Source organism: Sphaeramia orbicularis, chromosome 22 (assembly GCF_902148855.1).
Source record: "Sphaeramia orbicularis chromosome 22, fSphaOr1.1, whole genome shotgun sequence".
In the NCBI taxonomy this organism is placed as follows: domain Eukaryota; kingdom Metazoa; phylum Chordata; class Actinopteri; order Kurtiformes; family Apogonidae; genus Sphaeramia; species Sphaeramia orbicularis.
This window is the reverse complement of record NC_043978.1, coordinates 21,036,449-21,055,457: the sequence shown is the minus strand read 5'-3', so window position 1 is coordinate 21,055,457 and position 19,009 is coordinate 21,036,449. Positions and strand designations below refer to the sequence as shown.

The following is a 19,009-nucleotide window of genomic DNA, read 5'->3' as shown; positions in this document are numbered from 1 at the left end:
ATTGATTTATTCTGTTTAACAGAAACCTGGCTTCATCAGGATGAGTATGTGTCCTTAAATGAAGCTCCTCCCCCTCGTCACCTTAATAATCACAGTCCTCCACACTCAAGCAGAGGAGGAGGAGGAGCTCTACAATTAAATCCTAAACCTAAGCCAAATATTAACTCATTTGAAAGTCTTGATCTTAGTCTTTCTCACCCAGCCTGTACAACACCCCAGCCTATGTTGTTTGTCGTAGTGTACCCTGCTCCTGGTTCATACACTGAATTTTTATCTCAGCTCCTATCCAGTCTAGTCCTTAAAATAGATAAAGTAATTATTGTAGCCTCCCTGGCAAGGCCTATGTCCTGCCAGGGCCTAGGCCTTGTGCTCAAGGCCTATGGTGGAGGTTTCCCACCATTTGGAAATCTGGAAACAACGAGCATTAGAAAATTCAGTCTAGTGTATAATTTTAAAAGAGATCTGACAAATTGAAAACCAAAACCAACCTGCTGTCTGGCTCCTGATTGGAATACATCATACCGACTCTGTTCCCTTCAGGAAGGAGGCCTGTGGTTGGCAGGGTGTTTCCTGTTCTCCGACTTTGTCTGAGGGTAATCTCAGTTTGGCCACTGCGAGTAGCATTACTTTGTTTGTGCTTCTTGTCTGAAATTGCAAAAGGTATAGAGCACAGGCATCAAACATCCAGTCCAGGGGCCAAATCCGGCCCGCCAAAGCCTTCAATCTGGCTCGTGGGATGAATTTGTGAAATGCAAAAATTACACTCAAGATATTAACTATCAAAGATGTTAGAATCATTTTAGGTCAATTCAACCTAAAGTGGATCAGACCAGTAAAACACTATCATTAATAATTTATAAATAATGAAAACTGCTAATTTTTCTCTTTGTTTTAGTGTAAAAAAACCCTTACATTTCACAAAAATGTTTACATTTACAGACTAGCCTTTTACAAAAAATGTGAATCACCTGAAATGTCATATTAAGAGTATGTGGAATTTTAAAAATACTCTCCCTGTTATTAAATGTTTTGTGTATTTGTAGAAAACTGTGATCTGTATGTTGTGGTGCACATGTATAAATTATAAACTAAGGTGTGATATTGTTAATGTTGCACTTTGAATTTTCAGGTTGTTCAAATTTGTTCATGTTATGTTCAAGTACAGTTCATAGATTTAAACATTTTCATTACAGAATTTTACTTTTTCACTCAAAAGTTCTTATCCTATTTATATTATTTTACTGGTCCGGCCCACTTTATATCATATTAGGCTGTATGTGGCCCCTGAACTAAAATGGGTTTGACACCCCTGGTATAGAGGGTCAATGACAAGTCAGTTCTCTTTACTATATCATAAACATGACAGTCCATTTCTCTATAGATTATGAATATTAATCCGGTATTGCTTTACTTTGAAGGTCACAGTTTAAAGTATACACGCCGTTAATCCAAATCACACTGATCAGCAGTACTGCTTTTAATAACCAAGTAATGATCTGTAAGAGGGGGCATAACACTCACGCTTGTATGTGTAATGTGGCTGAGCCTCGTCCACATTACTTTGTAGGATATCGTGTCCATGCATGATGTGTTGTAGTCCTCCACTTACGTTGAGTCCTCTCAGAGGGGCGTTACGGGGCATGAGGGGTAGTAATCCAGGTAAGTTTATTTCAGTGGTAGAAAGAGGAGCGCCATGGTACTGGAGACATGGCTGCAGGAGAAAGATTAAAATAATACTGAGCATAAGGGAGACAGGAATAATTCTTCAGCAGAGAATTATATTGGAAGACATCAGCAGTTATTCAGGTATTGGTTCAAATGATCTCTTAGGCTGTCTCTTGTCTCTTGTGGCACAGTTTGCCCTCATTAACATGCACATCTTAACTCTGCAATGGTTTTTATTTTCTCCACTTCCCAGTTACTACTGCTGTTCCCATAGTGAGTGCGTTCCACCCACTCACATGGCAGGGGATTGGTATTCAATTGCTTTTTGTTCCATATATATAAGCAACTTATAGTCGAAAAGCAATTACTACTTATTAATCATAATGTACACTTTCATACAAAAGCTGTAGCAGCTACGGAATTAGACTGCAAACTGAGCTGGCAGTCATACCAGTCAATAGAGAGTGGTTTGTGTTTTCAATGAGAAAACCCAGGATCTCTGCTGTCATATCCACATCTATGACTAACAAGCAGAGGGGTTGTGTTGACTTGTTTAACTTTTGTCATTTTGCTTCTTTTCTACTTCCTACAGTATTTTGATTATGAGGGCCTCATAACCATGTCCCCAAAAAACCTTGTATCCTTTTGTGGGTTTGTCTTTAATGAAATACAGTGGGTTTCATGTTGTGTGCTGTGTGTTCTCACTGGAGCATCTGCACCACGGAGTTCAGCCCTGGTCCGTTCCTCCAGAGTTATTGTCACTCCATCCAGAACCTGTAACTGAGAGAGATGGAGCACCACTGCTGGTCTATGGAGAGGATTGCAAGCCACCTGGAAAACAACAAAAGCCCTTGTTTGATAAAAATACTAAAATTGTGGTGATCCAACACGGCAATTTAAATTTTGGAGCCTGAATAAACCCAGTCCTGGGACAAACATGGTCATATTGCTGTCTACATCTATTCCAGTGACCCAGTGGACAGCAGCAGATATCTCCCATCCCAGCTGAGCTCACCCTGTGGCCAGGGTCCAAATCCAGCCTGTCCAGAACTGCATGTTCCTGCATGACACTGCTGCTATGAAAAACTTAGTGTGTGCCAACTGACGTCCAGTGCAGCAGAGAGGACTGATTTTGGCTGGAATACATGGGTGAAGCAGCGATCTCAAGTGGTCAACAGCAGGAAGTATTGTGTCAAGGGTAGCTGTTGGCCCCTGCCCCCTGGCACAGTACAAAACCCCCTATGGGAAGAGACGGGGGATGGGGTCAAGCAGTAAAGAGGCTACCACAGCTGCACGTTGGGGCTGTGGATGAGAGGGAGGCCCTGGGCTACAGGCTCTGTTCAGGCCTGATCCATAAGCTCCAGATGGGTGGTGTAACCCGGTCAATAGTGTCCTGCCATTTGGTCAACGGATTTGTCTCTGATGCTGGCCAGTGTTATGCGCAGCAGACGGCCCATCTTGTAATCACTTAATTTGGAGCCACAGTTATGCTGTGTTTGTGTTTTGGATTGTGAAAGTGAGATAGTGAGTCTGTAAAGTCATTCGATAATTTGTGGCTAAAATAGTTCATAAGGGCTATAAAAGGAGTAGAAGATGTCTATGTACAGCCAATCCTACTGCTGTTATGTTTAAAACACAAATATAATACTTAATACTTACAGCATTGCCAACAATAGAAAGCTCAGTCAGTGAAGGGAGTCCCTTTAGTTTATCAAGCTCTTTGATGTCCTTAAAATACAGAGAACAGAGTTAATACACGTTTGACATTTTCATTATTATGATTTTCTATTTAATGGAATAAGTTTGATTTCATTTTAGTTCTAGTTAGATTTATATGTGAATAAGTAGTAAGTTTGGTTTATATTTTTATTTTGACGAATTGACTAGTGTTCAATTTCTGTAAATTTTTTTGTATTGCTAGTATTTCAGGTGTCATGAGAAAAGGTGATTTATGGATTCATGGAAGCTTAAAAACATAAGATGAAACAATGTATGACAGGAAATACTGTATGCTTTACAAAACCTATATTAAATGTCGTAAACGGTGTAAAGACATTTTATTTTTCTGTGTCATCTTTGTTCTAAATCATTATAATTTATTTTTATTCATACTCGTCATATTTTAGATAAGGCTTTCTGTTTGTTGCCCATTAAAGTCTGTGTAGGCCAATAGTGCAAATAAAGTGCTTTTAATAATCCAGAAACATTTTTTGTTGTGCACCAAAAAAATATTAATACGGAGGGAAAATGAAAACAAAACTGACTTATGTTTTATTTAGTTTTCATTTCCTTTAATTTTTTCTTTGTTTTAGTTGACATTTTATTTTCATTTAGCCTTTTTCCTTTTCATTAACTTCAATAACATGTGTTGGAGAAAGAAATATTCTTAAGATCACTGAGGTTTTTTTGTTACTCCCTACCCTTGTTTTATTTTTTCCCCACTGCCTATGACCCATGACACATTGATAACATATGCATCAGGGCTGAACCTTTCATAATTTTAGTGTTTGGAGGGCAGAGGCAGCTGATGGGAGAGATTACATATGTGAGCTCTCATAAATCTCATGAGAGGTTGGGCACGCAACAGGGCATGGGGATGTTTCTCTCATTCCCAGGTTTATGGTTCGTCTTGGCTTTGATTCAACGATGCCCCCACTGTGAGAACCGCTGTGCTGGGATGATTGCTGTATTTTATGTCTTAATTGAATACATGAAAACATTTAGGAAGTGAAGGGGAAGGGCAACGGGCGGCAAAAGTGCAAATCACTTGCCCTTGGTGAGAAGGAGATGCAGACTGAGAGGCTGAGGATTATTAGGATTATTTTGTTTGTTTTGTTGCATTTTTGAAATAAATTGAAACTGAACTGAAGAATACCTGCAGCTTGTTCGTGCCAAGGAAGAGCTTGCGGAGCTCAATCAGAGGATCAAGGTGGTTGAGCTCCCTGATCCTATTCTCAGTTAGGTGCAGTTCTAACAGAACAGTCTGGGCTATGAAAGAGTTCTCTGCAAAGGTTTTGATCCGGTTCTTGTCTAACACAAGCTCCCTTAGCTGATGAAGTCCCTCCAGGCCCTCTACCTGGGTGATTTCGTTACCTAAAGAAAGGATATATAATAATAATAAGATATTTCCATCAATACAGCCAGTCTGTTATAAAACTCTAAGCAGTTAAATATCTCCAGACACACAGCCAAACAGGTGCCCTACTTCAAATAATAAATTTTAAAAAGGCAGCGTTTTCATGCTGTATAAATATATTCATGGACACACAAAGCAAAAGCCATCGAAAGCTGTTGAAAAGAACGCCAGTTAGTCTCTTCTTGAAGTCTCATCTCCCACGTGGCCTTGGTCTATGGGAGGTCTATCGGAGACTTGGCCTCAGCATTTGCCTTTTCACAGGTTCTATACACTGCATTTTTAACAGGCTTTGTGAAGGAGGGGTGGTGCGTCAGCCATACATACCTTGAAGGAAGAGTGCCTTAAGATTTGTTAGCCTGCTGAGCTGCAGATTGGCCATATTGGAGATGCCATTGTGACTCAAATGCAGCACCTCCAGGCTCCCCATCAGTGGTTCCAGACTCCCAATGGGCCCGGGATCCCTTAAATACCAGCACAGAATAACAGTTTGTGACTTCTGTGATTAAAAGCACATCTCTTTGTGCCTCCTGCTGCCTCATTTAACTTGTCAGACCTCACAGGTGTGGACTACATAATCACAGACATCACAGACAGAGCAGACAAAGGCCTATCTATAACGGCATTATGAAAGGATTGGTTTCTCCATAAGAAAAGACACTGAGGATCGTTCCATCTATCACAGTGTTACATAATCATCATCAACATTTAATACTCAAATTATATCTGTAATAATATATGAAGTAAGTACAAATATTGACAAATTTTATAACAATTTTATACATGTCTTGAAACATGTATATAGTACATACAGTGAGGATTTATGACAGAGCTGGCTGATTTTTTTATATAGACAAACATAGACAAAACAATCCAAAAAAAGTTTATATATTGACTGGTCAGTGCTGCCCCCTAATGGCTACAGGCCACAAGTTCAGTTGATACGTCAGGCTTCGAAGCAATGTAATAATTCAGACTGTCATACTAAATCCATTTTGACTGACAGTCAATTGTTCGACAAATAGCAGAGAGTAATGATTAAATTGTCTTTTTGTGTTTATTTTTTGCAGCTTCTTAGGTTTACTAATAATAATATATTTATGCACATTCAACTAATAAAGAGGAAGAGATAATAATTGGCATCAAACCCTGAAACACATAAATAAAAACTGTATTTCTGTTTGCATTACAGGCTGTGTAAACAAAAAAAAATAGCCTGGGCAGATTTAATACAAATAACATAAATACCACTATGACTAAATCCACAAATTTTATAACTAAATAGAAATAAAAATTGCTGCTAATGAATGAAATGAGATTATCATCAAGAGCCAAATCCCCAACATTAGAAAATGATGTGGAATTGATGATAAAATATGACATTTCTGTTTTCGGTTTTATTCAGTTGTTTTAATAAAGAAGAATGGAGACATTTATGCCAGAAAATTGTCGAAGACCCTCAAAACCAAAAAATAAACAGGTAAAATGATTTTTAAAGTTTATATGTGAGGTGTGTCCCTGTGCAAAAACCATGTGATTAGATTTCAGCAAACTGTAACTTAAATGCTCTTAAAAGTCATTTTACACCTTCATCACATTACCGTTTATTTTGCATGTTACAGCTTATTTTTGTACGCTACAGTTTAATTATCCAGTCGTTGTTTGTTTTGTGTTTTTTTTTATCCAGTTCCAGTTTATCCAATTTATTCTGTATAGTGTGCTTGGTCTTGTGCTCTATTTTTCAGTTTTTTTCCACTGTGTGCCATGCTGCTGCTGCACTGTAATTTCCCAGTTTGGGATCAATTAAGTACATCTATTATCTATCTATCTAAATGGTTTGAGCCAAATTCTGCCCCCACTACTGTATTTATGGCTGTAGAAAATCTCCTCTCTGAAAGGAGCTTTGCCAGATGATAGGCATTTCAGACAGGTAGGAGGGTTAAATACATGATCACTATAATTACCAGCTGATATTCAGATTCAGACGTGATTCTACTTCTCTTACTCTACGGCTACTCTGTGTATTTTACAGTTTTATTCCACAGCATCAATATGACCATTCATTCATGTAAATTACTGAAAAAACATTGCCGTATTACCTGTTGCCTTTGGATTGGCCCTGCTGCCCATAGCCACTGGAGCGGACTTTATTGTGCAGTATCTGTCTGTTTGTCAGATGAGCTCGAGTTTTCCGTTTCGGCAGGATGGACTCGATTTGATTGTAGTTCAAGCACAGATGCTGTCGATGACATTGGAAATTAAACTTTTAGTATATGAAAAAATATCCATTTTGTAGCCAGTCTGCACACATTTGATATTTAGTGTCCTTTTGTACTTTAACATTTGGCAGGTAAATGAGGCCTGAGAAGGAGGTGAGGTTGTTGTGGTTCAAGTTGACACTGCGTAGGTTACAGAACAGTTCAGCTGGAGTCAGATCAACCCTCCTGTAAGGAAGAAATGACAAAAAATACCTTTCAAAATTAGTATATACAGTCGTGGAAAAAATTATTAGACCACCCCTTGTTTTCTTCAATTTCTAGTTCATTTTAATGCCTGGTACAACTAAAGGTACATTTGTTTGGACAAATATAATGACAACAACAAAAATAGCTCATAGGAGTTTAATTTCAGAGCTGATATCTAGCCATTTTCCATGTTTTCTTGAAAATAACCAAAATCACTTAAGTTCTTACATCAATAGCTATGGCATTGTACTGCCAAAAACAGTGCTTTTAGGCATTCCATGTTTTCTTTTCTGTCTGTTTTGGTCACATGATACACACAGGAGTTAGTACTGGATTGCAGAATCATTGTTTCTGATGACTTTTGATGGTCTAATATTTTTTTTCTGCAACTGTATTGTATTATATATTAATTATATTCTTGACTTTACTCTTTTGAGTGTTTTTAGACCCACCTGATTGAGCAGGACTGCAGGTTTAGGTACGGTAAGTCTGTGGGGTTAGAGAGACCCAGCTTCTCAGCTACCATGTCCACTGTTAATCTTCCCTCAAACATGTCCTTTGCATCTTTACACTCATTTCCCTCCTGACGAATACAACCCAAACAGAACACACTGGGTTCAGTTATCATTATTATTATGTTATGATTACTGTTCTGTTAGACCAAGCTGATTTGTTCAATTTGTTCTCTGTTGCTGATACACACCACCGCAACCCCATCCAGAGCTTTCAGGGAGGATAGATGAAACACCACATATATCCGATAGTTTTCCAGTCGCTCAACCAATGGATTCCCATACAAATCCAGAATGATGAGGTTTGATAACCCCTGAAAAAAAGTGACAGTATCATAAACATGGGGTGAAAATCTCAAATAATTTCAAATCTAAGTTAATGTAGGTTCCATATGTGTTCTGCTAATGTAAAAACTACACTTTTCAGAACCTTCTGCTCTCCTCTAGATACTGCGCACTTGTGGCGCAGCTACAAAAAGAGATCCATGCACAAACTAGTGGTTGCTTATAATGACTCCATGAGGATACTGCTGAGGGTTCCAAGACATTATAGTGCCAGTCAGATGTTTGTGGATTGTGGTGTTTGATGCTATGTGGCTGCAATATGGCATTTTATTTATTCATTCATGTGCAGAGTTATAAAATTTTCTAATTCAATTGTACAAGCCCTGGTCTGTCCCAAGATTAGTTCTGTAAGGTTTACATCTAAAATGTGGTCTCACTGGCAATCAAGCCTTTATGTGTAAGTAACATATGGATTTATGCTATTTCTTTTCTTCTTCATTGTGTATGTTTTTTTTATCTTATCCTATGGACTTAGTTTTTGTGTCCTTAATAAAGCTTGAATGAATGAATGAATGAAATGCTCACTTTCAGATAATATATATCTCGTGATGTGGAAATCTGGTTGTTGCCGATGTAGAGTTCAAGGAGGGATCGGACCCTCTGAATGCCATGAAGGGAACTGATATAGTTGTTCTCCACTGACAGAAAGGACAGGTTGGGCAGTTGCTCTAAGACTGAAGCATCCAGAGAGGACAGCTGATTTCCATCTAGACTCAATTTATTGAGGCAATGCAGCTTAGAAAGGCCTGGAAGAAACCACAAAAAAGACACAAAAAATATTGTGGCTGTTCTGTTAAAGCAACCTCTTTTTAAAACATTTGGCAATGATGTGATTTTATTTCACTGTTAAACTGACAGTGTCACTGACCACTAAGTGTGCTGATGCTGTTATTGTTGAAGGAAAGTTCCTCCAGCTTCTGGCAACTGTCAAGACCCTCGACTTCAGAGATGTCATTATCATTGAAGGAAGCCCAGCGCAGGTTAACCAGGTTATTTAGATTGGTCACCTTAGAAATCCTCTGGCTATCAAGGTTCAGGACTGTTACCTGATCAAAATTCAGGACCACAAGCACAATAAAATACAGTAATAATTATCATACTGCTAATAATGTACTATTTTTATTCATAAACACTATGTCAGTAATATGATGCCACCTGAAGCTCACCTTTGCAGCCCAGTCTGACTCCAGCTCTTGGCTGAGGCTCCAGGTTTCCTGAGTGAGGAGACATAGGAGCTGGGCTGTTGACAGCAGACTGAGACTTCTGGGACGTTCACTGTTTGTACGCGAGTGAGCTAAAACACATGCCTGGAATGACAAAGTATATTACAGTCATTCACTCGTCCACAGGACAGTTTATTTAACTAACTGAAGACAAGCCCTAAGAAAAAGAAATATCACAAATTAACATTTTAAATATTTTAAATCTCCAAGATCTGAACCTGGTTAATTTGTGACTCTGCTGCCAGTTGATCAGCTTCAACAGTCTCTTCATCTGTTACCAGCACATCGTCGAGGTGTGTTAGGGTTGGGAGACGGCCCAGTATGGTCATTCTTACTGAATCTGGCTGGAGGACACAAAACAGATTCACTGTGCCTTTACTGTTTTTAATTCAAGGTTAACAGTATACACTGTATGTTTGTATTTTGTGACCTATGAAATAACAATAGCTTCATACTGTTTATATTTCATTATTACATCACCTACCCTTTTCCAGGGATTATGACGGGAGTCAAGCTTTAATAGAACAGGCGTGTGCTCTCTCAGAACAGCCGAATCTTCTCTGGCCTTGGTCAACATGTTCCAGCGCACATCAAGCTGTTTGAGCTTTCCCAACCCTCTCAGCCCCTCTAGAGTCTCTAAGCGGTTATAGCTTGCATCTAAAAACTCAAGGTTAAGCTATGAAGAGAGAATAAGTGACATTACAGCATAAAGAAAAAAATGGTGCCAGTATAATGTATAAAAGTACACACCAGTAAGGCTTGAAAATATACACATCTATCGTTCCATACAGCATTTAAAAATTTTTGGTTACCATATGATATATGGCAACTTTAACTGATATTAGATGCTAGATACTCCTTCTCCTTTTTACCCCTTTAAACACAAAAGTTCTGTTGCCACTCTAATCTCACACTATTTGGTCCAAGAGTTATGGTAAGTAATTTAGTAAGTGCTGCTGCCTTCTGTTTCCACATAAAACTCCAAATTAAAGAAATTATTCATTAGTGAATGCCACTTCATTTTCCCCATGTCCCTCTTACCATGTGACCAATGTCATCCAGGCGTGTGAAGTCATTGAAGCTGATGGTAAGATGCCTCAGAGCCATTAGACGAGAAATGTCCTTTAGCTTGTTCAGTCTGTTTCCATGGAGGTTGAGTATCTGGGGATTTAATATGCGGGCATTCGAGTTATGAAACAGCATCAGATTAACATGCATTTGAAAGAGACACAATACTTACTGTTATCTGACTTAGAACATTGGCCTGAGCAACCTGAAGCAAGATTTTATCACTCAAGTTCAACAATCGGGGCTGTGGTTTCGACACAGGTTCCATGTTGAGGACATCTTTGTCCAAGATAATATCGTTGGAAGAAGTATCATCTCTTTCTGTGCTACACACTGACTGTGTAGTTTTCCCTTGGTCCTAATAACAGAGCATACAAAGGTTTAAAGAAAAGCAAACCTTTTTTAGTCCAAGGATTTGTAGAGTGTTACACTTATAGAACTATAAACTATGACCCTACGAATGAATTACCTCTGCAATGTATTCAAAAAACACAACGTACTCCGGCAAGACGAGCTCATTGTCAAACATAAACCACTGTCTTTGTCGAAGACTGCACTCCAGTCCACTGTGTGCTTTGGCAGAGTGAGGTCTCTCTAAATGAAAACACACAAAGATTAAATATTGTTGTGCCACAATAAAGGACAAAAGCGGTTATTTTCATTCCTTTGAATTGCAGCATACCATCATTCACTGGATTTCTGTGTTTAGCGCCTATATTGCGATACACAGAAAAGACAGTGGGATAGCGGTTCCTGTCCACAGGTTCGCCCTCTTGGATAGGCATGCTGTTTCCCACGTACACTTTGGAAATAATAACTTGACCTACGAAGATAAAAAGGATAGCATTTTGTTATTTTTGTGAGGGGGAAAAAATCAAAGGCAAAGAGAATGAAAGGATATAATACTGTCTAAAATCTCACCTTGTCTGAAGGGTGATCTGTCTATACTTTGCCTGTGGCCTCCTTTGCCGGCCTTGAGGAGTGAATACTCGACTCTGGGCTGATCAATCACACTCAGGCTATTAGACAAAGGAATAGCACCCTCTCTTCCCAAGGCCTAGTTTAAGGTCAATATGGAATAAGTCAGCATTATTTTGAAAACGAAACGAAAACACTGGGGAAAAAATGAATTAATGTGGTTTGCGGCAGTAAATGTTCACACAAGTGCATTCATTTCTGAGGTGAAAATATTCTGAGTGATGGCATAGATGATATGAGGAGTCTTTAAAGCAGGGGTGTCAAACTCATTTAGTTCAGGTTCCACATTCAGCCCAATATGATCTTAAGTAGGTATGACCAGTAAAATAATAACATAATAAGTTATAAACAATGCTAATTCCAAAATGGTCTGTATGTTTCAGAGAGAAGTAAAAGAAAGAAAAGTAAAATGACATGAATGAAGTGTTTACATTTACAAACTATCCTTTAAAAAAAGGTGAATGACACGAACAACCTAAAATTTCTTCAGAAAAATAAGTGCAATTTTAAGAATATTATTTTTCAGTTTATCACTTACACATGTACATTACAACTTACAGATCACTGTGGATCTACATAGACACAACACATTTAGTAACAAGCAGAATAATATAAAAATTACATACATTTTTAAACAAAATTTCAGGTTCTTCAAATTTTTTGTAAAAGAATAGTTTGTAAATGTAAAAAATGTAATGTAATTTTACTTTTTTACACTAAAACAAAGAGAAAATTTTAGAGTTGTCATTATTTCTAGGATATTATGCTAGTATTTTATTTGTGATCAAATTGTTCTGTATGTATTGACCCCTAAACTAAAATGATTTTGACAGCCTTGATTGTTAATATTGTCAATGTAATTTTTGCATTTCACAAGCTGGATTGGATCCTTTTGGGGGCCAGTTTTAGCCTCTGGGTCATATGTTTGACACCCTTGCTTTAAAGAAAGCCCTCTACAATTTACCTCATACTGTTTTGCTGTTTTAAAGCCACCCTCTAAAACGTCCAAAATTTCTTCCTTTTCAGAGTTCTTTTCGGGGTCAGGAACATAAAACAAGTACTCCAGCCGTCGTCTGTAATTCCTATTTAAAACACAAGCAGATTAGAAACACAATAACTGACATCAGATGGTTCTGTTAGGACACTGAGGACAGTTAAATTGAACTTACTGTGCAACGATTCCAGATTCATCCCCCATGATCAGTGCATGGAGCTTCTCCTCGAATCGAAGCCTCAAAGCACTGTTTTGAATACGAATGACTCTATTGGTCTTAATACCAGTAATGCCATGAGCCTTGTAGTCCGAATGAGAGAAGCGGGAAAGAAGAAGGTCGCAACAGAGAGTAAACCTGTTTTACAAATGAAATAAAAACTGTGAGTTGAGTGAGGTGTGTCAGCGATTTATACTCTCTCACAGTCTCGATAGATGTGGCTACAATAAAAAGGGAAACTAATTACCAAGAGTCTGTGGAGCAGCCTTCTTCTAAACGAATATTTCCAACACTTTCTAGCCCCATCAGGAGAAACTGGACAGTATAATCCATACTGTTTTCGACCTGAGCTACTTCCTTTTCATGCAAGGCTTCAATCCTAAATAGTAAAGTAATTATTAATCATTTCCTATTGATTGATTTATGAAAAAAAAAAAAATTCTGCATGGTTTGAAATCCAAATTTCTGAAGCTAGAACATTTCTCTGTATTTAAATACACAAACTGACTCATCAGTCCTCTTGGTCCACACCGCCAGTCTCTCCCTCAGAGCATCCATCTTGTTGAGTATTTTTTGTTCCATATTAGGATCAAGATTGAGGTCAGTGGTTTGGTCATCTCTGTCAGTCAAACCCTCCACCCGATGAGGTGGTCCATCATCCTTTGTGCAGGTGGACTTCTTACGGCCAACTTGCACATTGGAGAGGTCGCGTTCAAGCTAGGAACATGTACAAAAAAACAAAAGTGCAATCCTATGAATCTAAATGAGCACAGAATCAGCTGCTGTAAACAATGGCAAAATAACACTGGCAATAATAATACATGTCTTATTGCAGCTGCTAAAATCCACTATAACATATTTCTATAGTACATTTTTCAGGGTATAGTTGATTGTTCTGATGGATTCTTCAGGTATCTGTAACAGTATTTTCTTCTTCTCTGTCAAGCTTAACTTGATTTCTGCAAGGTCCCTATGAGCAGTGCGCACACGCATGTTGTAGTACATCATTTTCTTCATTACAGTGGCCTAGAAAAACACAGAATTAACACTTCAGAGGGATAAACACTGTAGCAGGTCAAACACAATGCATGGATGCGCAATACAATCAAGACAATGAATGATGATTGTTATATGAACTCAGTTAATGTTACTTTTCAGCACCTCGGCTACTTCCTTGACTTTCGTTCCCGAGACCTCATAGGTATCGAGGTACTGGAGACCTGGCATGTGATAAAGAACATGTGTGGCATAGTTGCAGAGCAGACAAACTGGATTTGGGGTTGATGTGTGGTCCTGCAGTGCTAACTCTCTCAGATTGGGTAAGTGGGCGAGCATGGTCAGCTCCTGTTACAACAAAAGACAACACAGTTTCTTTTAATCTTCACATCAATGCATTTGCTTTGTTGGGAATTCAACATATGCATTGATATGGCATATTTATGTACTTGATCAAAAAGATGCCAAAGATGCTACTCATGCATTTGCACTTGTAAATCATAACGTATACCACATGGCTATGACAGTGGTGAACCTATGTATATGTACATGCTTTGTTTTTATTTTATTTATTTTTTCTTTTTGTGGATTGTTGTCCTGTATATTCTTGGGGGAGTGGGGGTGAATTCAGTCATTCATTCATTATCTGCACCCACTTTATCCTCACTAGGGTCACAGGGGTACTGGAGCCTATCCCAGCTACTTATGGGCGAAGGCGGGGTACACCCTGGACATGTCACAGTTCATCACAGGGCTGACATACAGAGACAAACAATCACTCTCACATTCACACCTATGGGCAATTTAGATTAATGGGAGTGAATTATGAGAAGAAAAAAAAAGAAAAAAAAGAGAGAGCATTGTTTGAAGGAACTTCTATGATTGTTATGTGAACACTATGTGCCATGTGCAGATATGCACCATGTAACATTGATGCTCAATAAATAAAATGTAAAAAAAAAAAAAAAAAAAAAAAAAAAGGAAAATCTCCACTAATTACTGAATTACCAGTAGATAGAAAGAGTAAAGTGGTAGGATTGACACTGTGAACACCAGTCTGATTCATAGGGTAACTTTTATAAGAGAAATAAGAAAAAAAAATTATGTGTAATGTTGAAGCTACTCTCTGAAGACTCTGTTTCTTTGATCATGTTCTGAAAGTGAAGTGTAAATGCTAGACACATGCCATAATAGCCAAGATACTTCCTTTGGAACTTGCCATCCCTTTCTTCCCGCTCCTACTTCACAAGTGATGAAAAGCAAAAAAGCTAAACATCTAAAAAGAAATGTCACATTGTCATGACAAAAGCATAGGCACTTTGATGGACTGAGAAACACCCATCTTTGATTCTGTAGCCCCTGCAATATACTAGGCAATGAATGAAAATAATAGCTTCTATAAAGCCACCTAGGGTGGGACAAAAGGTGGATTTCAAGAATATGATTTGAGATGTTAACTTCGATTAAAGCTTGAACCACATAAGTTTTTGTGTTTCCTGTGGGTATGACCTTGAACAAGACAAAGGCTCAGTGCAAATGTCATCTCCAATATATAACGGCCTAACAAGCATTAAACCCAGACATCAAAAACTCTTTAAGAGTTATTTTTTACACAGATGTAATATGATTGTATAGCATTGAAACTGGAATGAAAAAAAAAAGAAATTATGTGGCTTAATATGTCTTGAAGGTTTCATAAAATTGTCATTTGAAAAAATGATTGAGTATCTGAACTGGCCGAGACCCTGACATTTCACAAGAATCTGGAAATACCCTTTTTTCAGACCAAGGATTTTAAAGGAGTTGGGTTTTTTTTCCAAATAAGTTGGAAAACTTCTAAAGAATCAATCTGAAAAGCATATTTCTGCTTTTAATCTTACCTTAAAGGATCTGATCTTGTTTCCAGATAGATTAATATTCTGAAGACTGACATTAAGATCAAGGCTTTGCCCTTAAATAAGAGAAAAAAACATTTGATTATTTTTTCATTCAAGAAGCACACTGAACCTATATCAGACTTAGAAAAGAAAAATGAATAAATCAATTCACACACATATAAGCAGTATAAGCAGAAGAAAAGGGATCATAAAAACCTACCAATCTTTTCAATTTCATTTTCAGAAAGATTTAGTTCTTCAAGGTTTTGAAGACTGGTCAAGCCCTTAAATGACAGAACAACCATGTAAAGCAGAAAACTAATAACTGGTCTGCTACTTTGAGAAAGAAATAATATGAACAGATATATCTAAATTGTATAACGCCAAAGGGTAAAACATCACATAATAGCGATAAAATAAATACAGATAGATAATTAGCTGGGTAGATCCAAAACCTGTATCTCAGTTATGCAGTTGTTGTTGAGCCACAGGACTTGCAGGTTGATCTGCATTTCCAAATTGTTTATTTCAGTGATTTTATTGTCATACAGGTAGAGTTTCTCTAGTTGAAGACAATTTTCCAGTCCAGATATTTTCTGCAACAAAGATAGAGAAGAGAAAATCCTAATCTGTACATGTCAGGGTCAATATCTCATACAGTTCTTACAGCTATGGACTGAGATGAAAATGGTATTATTGTGAAATTAAAAATTGGAATGACAGACTTACAGTCAGATGGCATTCCACTACCCAGAGTTCACAGAGCAGAGGACAACACTCAAGTCCTTCAATCTGTTTTATATTCTGGCCGACTATAGTAAGATGGCAGAGCCTGGGGAAGAACGAAAGACCAACCATGCGGGGGAAACCGGAGAAAAAGATCTCCAGGGAGCTAATGTTGATCCCTTCGTGTGCAATTTTTTCATAGGACACGCCATTGACCATACACTGTTAAGAAAAACATTCAGAGCAAGAGAAAAGTGCACTGAAAAATGTATATCTTTCTTAGACCCAGGCTTTTATTTTGTATGCATTTGGATAAGTGGGACCTGATAAGTGTGAAAATGTGTCACTGAACAAATTTCCTCTAATGGGAATGGGATTTTACTATATAACAGTGGTGTATCATCAGTGTGTAATGAGGAAAAAAGTGTTTATTTCAATGCTGGAACACAACACATCTACATATTTATCTTCCTTGCTTCACTCTCCATACTACAGTTGCTTTTTTATCTGATGGATCAATCTGTTTATGCTTACTGGCCTGAGTGAAATGATGCACAATCATGTTCAGTTCCCTGTAACACACTGCACACTGGATTTCCCTGGAGAGCCTATTCTCTGCAACACCCTAGAGTTTTCTATATGACTTCTACAGCTTTGCATTTATTTCAGTCCCATTGTCCTCACACCAGAACCTAATGATCAGTGTCCTGACTTATTACTATTCCTAAAAGTTGGCAAATTTGTATGCAACTTCAAACTACAATTATTATTATAATCATAAATTAACAAGCTTCGACCATAACACTTGAAAATACTTTTCACCTTTGCACTTTCCATTTTATTGGATTTCATCTAGTTTTTACACTTGATGAATGTATTGTGCTTTTGCTACCACTAGTTGGCTCAAAAAAGCTTCTACTGATAAGGACAACAGAATTAAGTCCAAAGTGCATGAATCCTACAGTGTAATGTAGTTAATCTCATATTTGGGTTTCAAGAGGTTAGCTGAAACTGTAACATAACCTGTTGTGTTCTGTGGTTAGAGTAGTAATGTCAAAGATGAGGTTAAGACAAGAAAACACAGAAAAGATATAGAATTTTGATAAAAATGTTAGTTTTATTATACTCACCAATTTTTTGACCACCTCCTCATCACTCTGAGGCTTCTGTTTCTTGCTCTGTATCATAATTTCACAGCAGCTGACCTACCTTTGAGAAAATGTGTTTATTAATCTCCCTCTATTATCTACAGCGTTTCATTTCTGTGAGTTTTTGTAAGTGATAATTAAACTATGGACAAAGGAAAGGAAACGCAGCCGGGGGAAGTAATAAAAAGCAATTACATGTCGCCATAATATGATGCTAACTTTGCTATCTTACAAAGTTATGCTAATAGCTAGCTTGGCGCATAGTGTTATGAATATAGTACATAACGGATATTTGGTCCGTGCTATATATAATTTACAGTGAGATAAAAAGTTTTTCCCCAGCTTACATGGCAGACAAATTTACCCGCTCTGATATGAATTCTTCTCCTTTAGCAAATACTTTCTGGTCCAATAGCAGTGTTTTGGCATCAACCTGTGTCAGTGTAAAAGCGTCTGGTTGCTAAGGAGCTGTTAGTCTTTGTTGCTAGTCCTTAAAACTACCACGCGGGGGCGCCATATTGCAGGATAATTTTTTACAGAGCCATAAAAAGATACGGAGTATTATTTATCTCACAGAGAAAACACAACACTTGACATTCTGTGCACTATGAAGCCTCCTCTGTTCGTTTTTGTTGCAGGTGATGCTACGTCACGGTTGCTAATCACAGGCGTCTGTAAGCACTGTTTTACCGTCACTGCCTGAATCTGCAGCAACTTTATTTGTGTATTAAAGTGCCTTTACCATTTGACTCTACCCACTGCCAACGGACACCATGACGTCACCACCGGAGCACTGAACTAAAACAATCAACCTCACTCCAATATTTTAAGTTTTTATAATTATCATTTATTGTCTATTTGTGTATCTAACTCTTTGCATTATTTCAATTTATTTGTTTTGTTGCTTTTTCCTTTTGACATCTTGATGTTTGTTCAAAATTTCTATGTATTGTATGCCTATATATTTTCAATAAAGTTGAAAAAAAAAAATAAAAATCAACCTCACTCCAGTTTCAAAATGTACTTACATATTAAGGTGTTGTAAATTTCTTTTTTGATTACGAAATTGCACTATTGTGTACAAAAATTGTATTTCATTTGATGTTAAACAGTGAAATATTAAAAAATTTGGACTGAAATAACTAATATTAATGATATATGTCAAATAGAGGTTTAAATGATGCATAAACCATGTGTCTGTTAAAATAGTACTGTTGTATGTCATGAATAACACTGGTCAACAACAAATTTATTGTTTAAGTTTTTTTGAGCTGATTTAGGATAATTTTGGTGTGCTGAATCTAAAAATCACATTAATTTTGCTCAATCAGGTCAACTTTCTGAACTATGCTACATATTGGCTTTTTAACATTTTTGCTTACATTTATGGGCATTTTCACATCATATGATACAAAATTCTTTCATATTTCTTGCAATAAACGAGTTTTGAAGATTTTACTTTCGCCAATTTATGATTAATGGTTTTTTTAATATTACAGGTGAATGAAATGGCTTCGACTAGAAGATCTTGCAAAAATAAGCCTGAAATATTCTGCTACATCTGTGGTGAATACACCATTGCACCTAACAGGAATCAAGTGATCAAATGATTTTTTTTCTCTTAAAACCTGTTTTGGATGAGAACTATATAGAAAATCAACT

At 37.4% G+C, this 19,009-nt stretch overlaps 1 protein-coding gene across 3 annotated transcripts; it reads right to left on the bottom strand.

Annotated features, from left to right (window-relative positions):
* Nucleotides 1–363: 363 nt before the first annotated feature.
* On the bottom strand, nucleotides 364–17,955 carry LOC115413728 (leucine-rich repeat-containing protein 9-like). Of its 3 annotated transcripts, XM_030126774.1 has the most exons (33): nucleotides 17,704–17,955; nucleotides 17,330–17,489; nucleotides 16,203–16,421; nucleotides 15,929–16,069; nucleotides 15,694–15,757; nucleotides 15,477–15,547; nucleotides 13,762–13,944; nucleotides 13,471–13,626; nucleotides 13,109–13,317; nucleotides 12,848–12,979; nucleotides 12,559–12,738; nucleotides 12,354–12,471; nucleotides 11,333–11,468; nucleotides 11,094–11,234; nucleotides 10,881–11,005; nucleotides 10,584–10,769; nucleotides 10,385–10,504; nucleotides 9,828–10,019; nucleotides 9,562–9,687; nucleotides 9,287–9,427; nucleotides 8,989–9,166; nucleotides 8,646–8,866; nucleotides 7,967–8,089; nucleotides 7,716–7,846; nucleotides 7,134–7,242; nucleotides 6,898–7,037; nucleotides 5,126–5,262; nucleotides 4,541–4,758; nucleotides 3,325–3,393; nucleotides 2,371–2,496; nucleotides 1,522–1,711; nucleotides 489–645; nucleotides 364–408 (listed from the first exon to the last, which is right to left on the bottom strand). In XM_030126774.1, exons 2-33 carry the CDS (start codon nucleotides 17,384–17,386, stop codon nucleotides 378–380), a joined length of 4,527 nt encoding a protein of 1,508 aa, XP_029982634.1. In that variant the 5' UTR covers nucleotides 17,387–17,489; nucleotides 17,704–17,955; the 3' UTR covers nucleotides 364–377. The 3 variants fall into 3 exon arrangements, with proteins under 3 accessions (XP_029982634.1, XP_029982633.1, XP_029982636.1); XM_030126773.1 differs by having other exon boundaries at nucleotides 17,330–17,955; XM_030126776.1 differs by having other exon boundaries at nucleotides 12,354–12,462; nucleotides 17,330–17,955.
* Nucleotides 17,956–19,009: the final 1,054 nt, after the last annotated feature.

Bases quoted from the DNA above. Each gene is read 5' to 3' on its own strand.
- LOC115413728 (XM_030126773.1), bottom strand. From the start codon at position 17,386: ATGATACAGAGCAAGAAACAGAAGCCTCAGAGTGATGAGGAGGTGGTC. The intron at 10,505-10,583 runs GTAAGTATTGTG...TTAAATCCCCAG, and splicing joins ATGTTCTAAGTCAGATAACA to ATACTCAACCTCCATGGAAA. The intron at 4,759-5,125 runs GTATGTATGGCT...TCCTTTCTTTAG, and splicing joins TAAGGCACTCTTCCTTCAAG to GTAACGAAATCACCCAGGTA.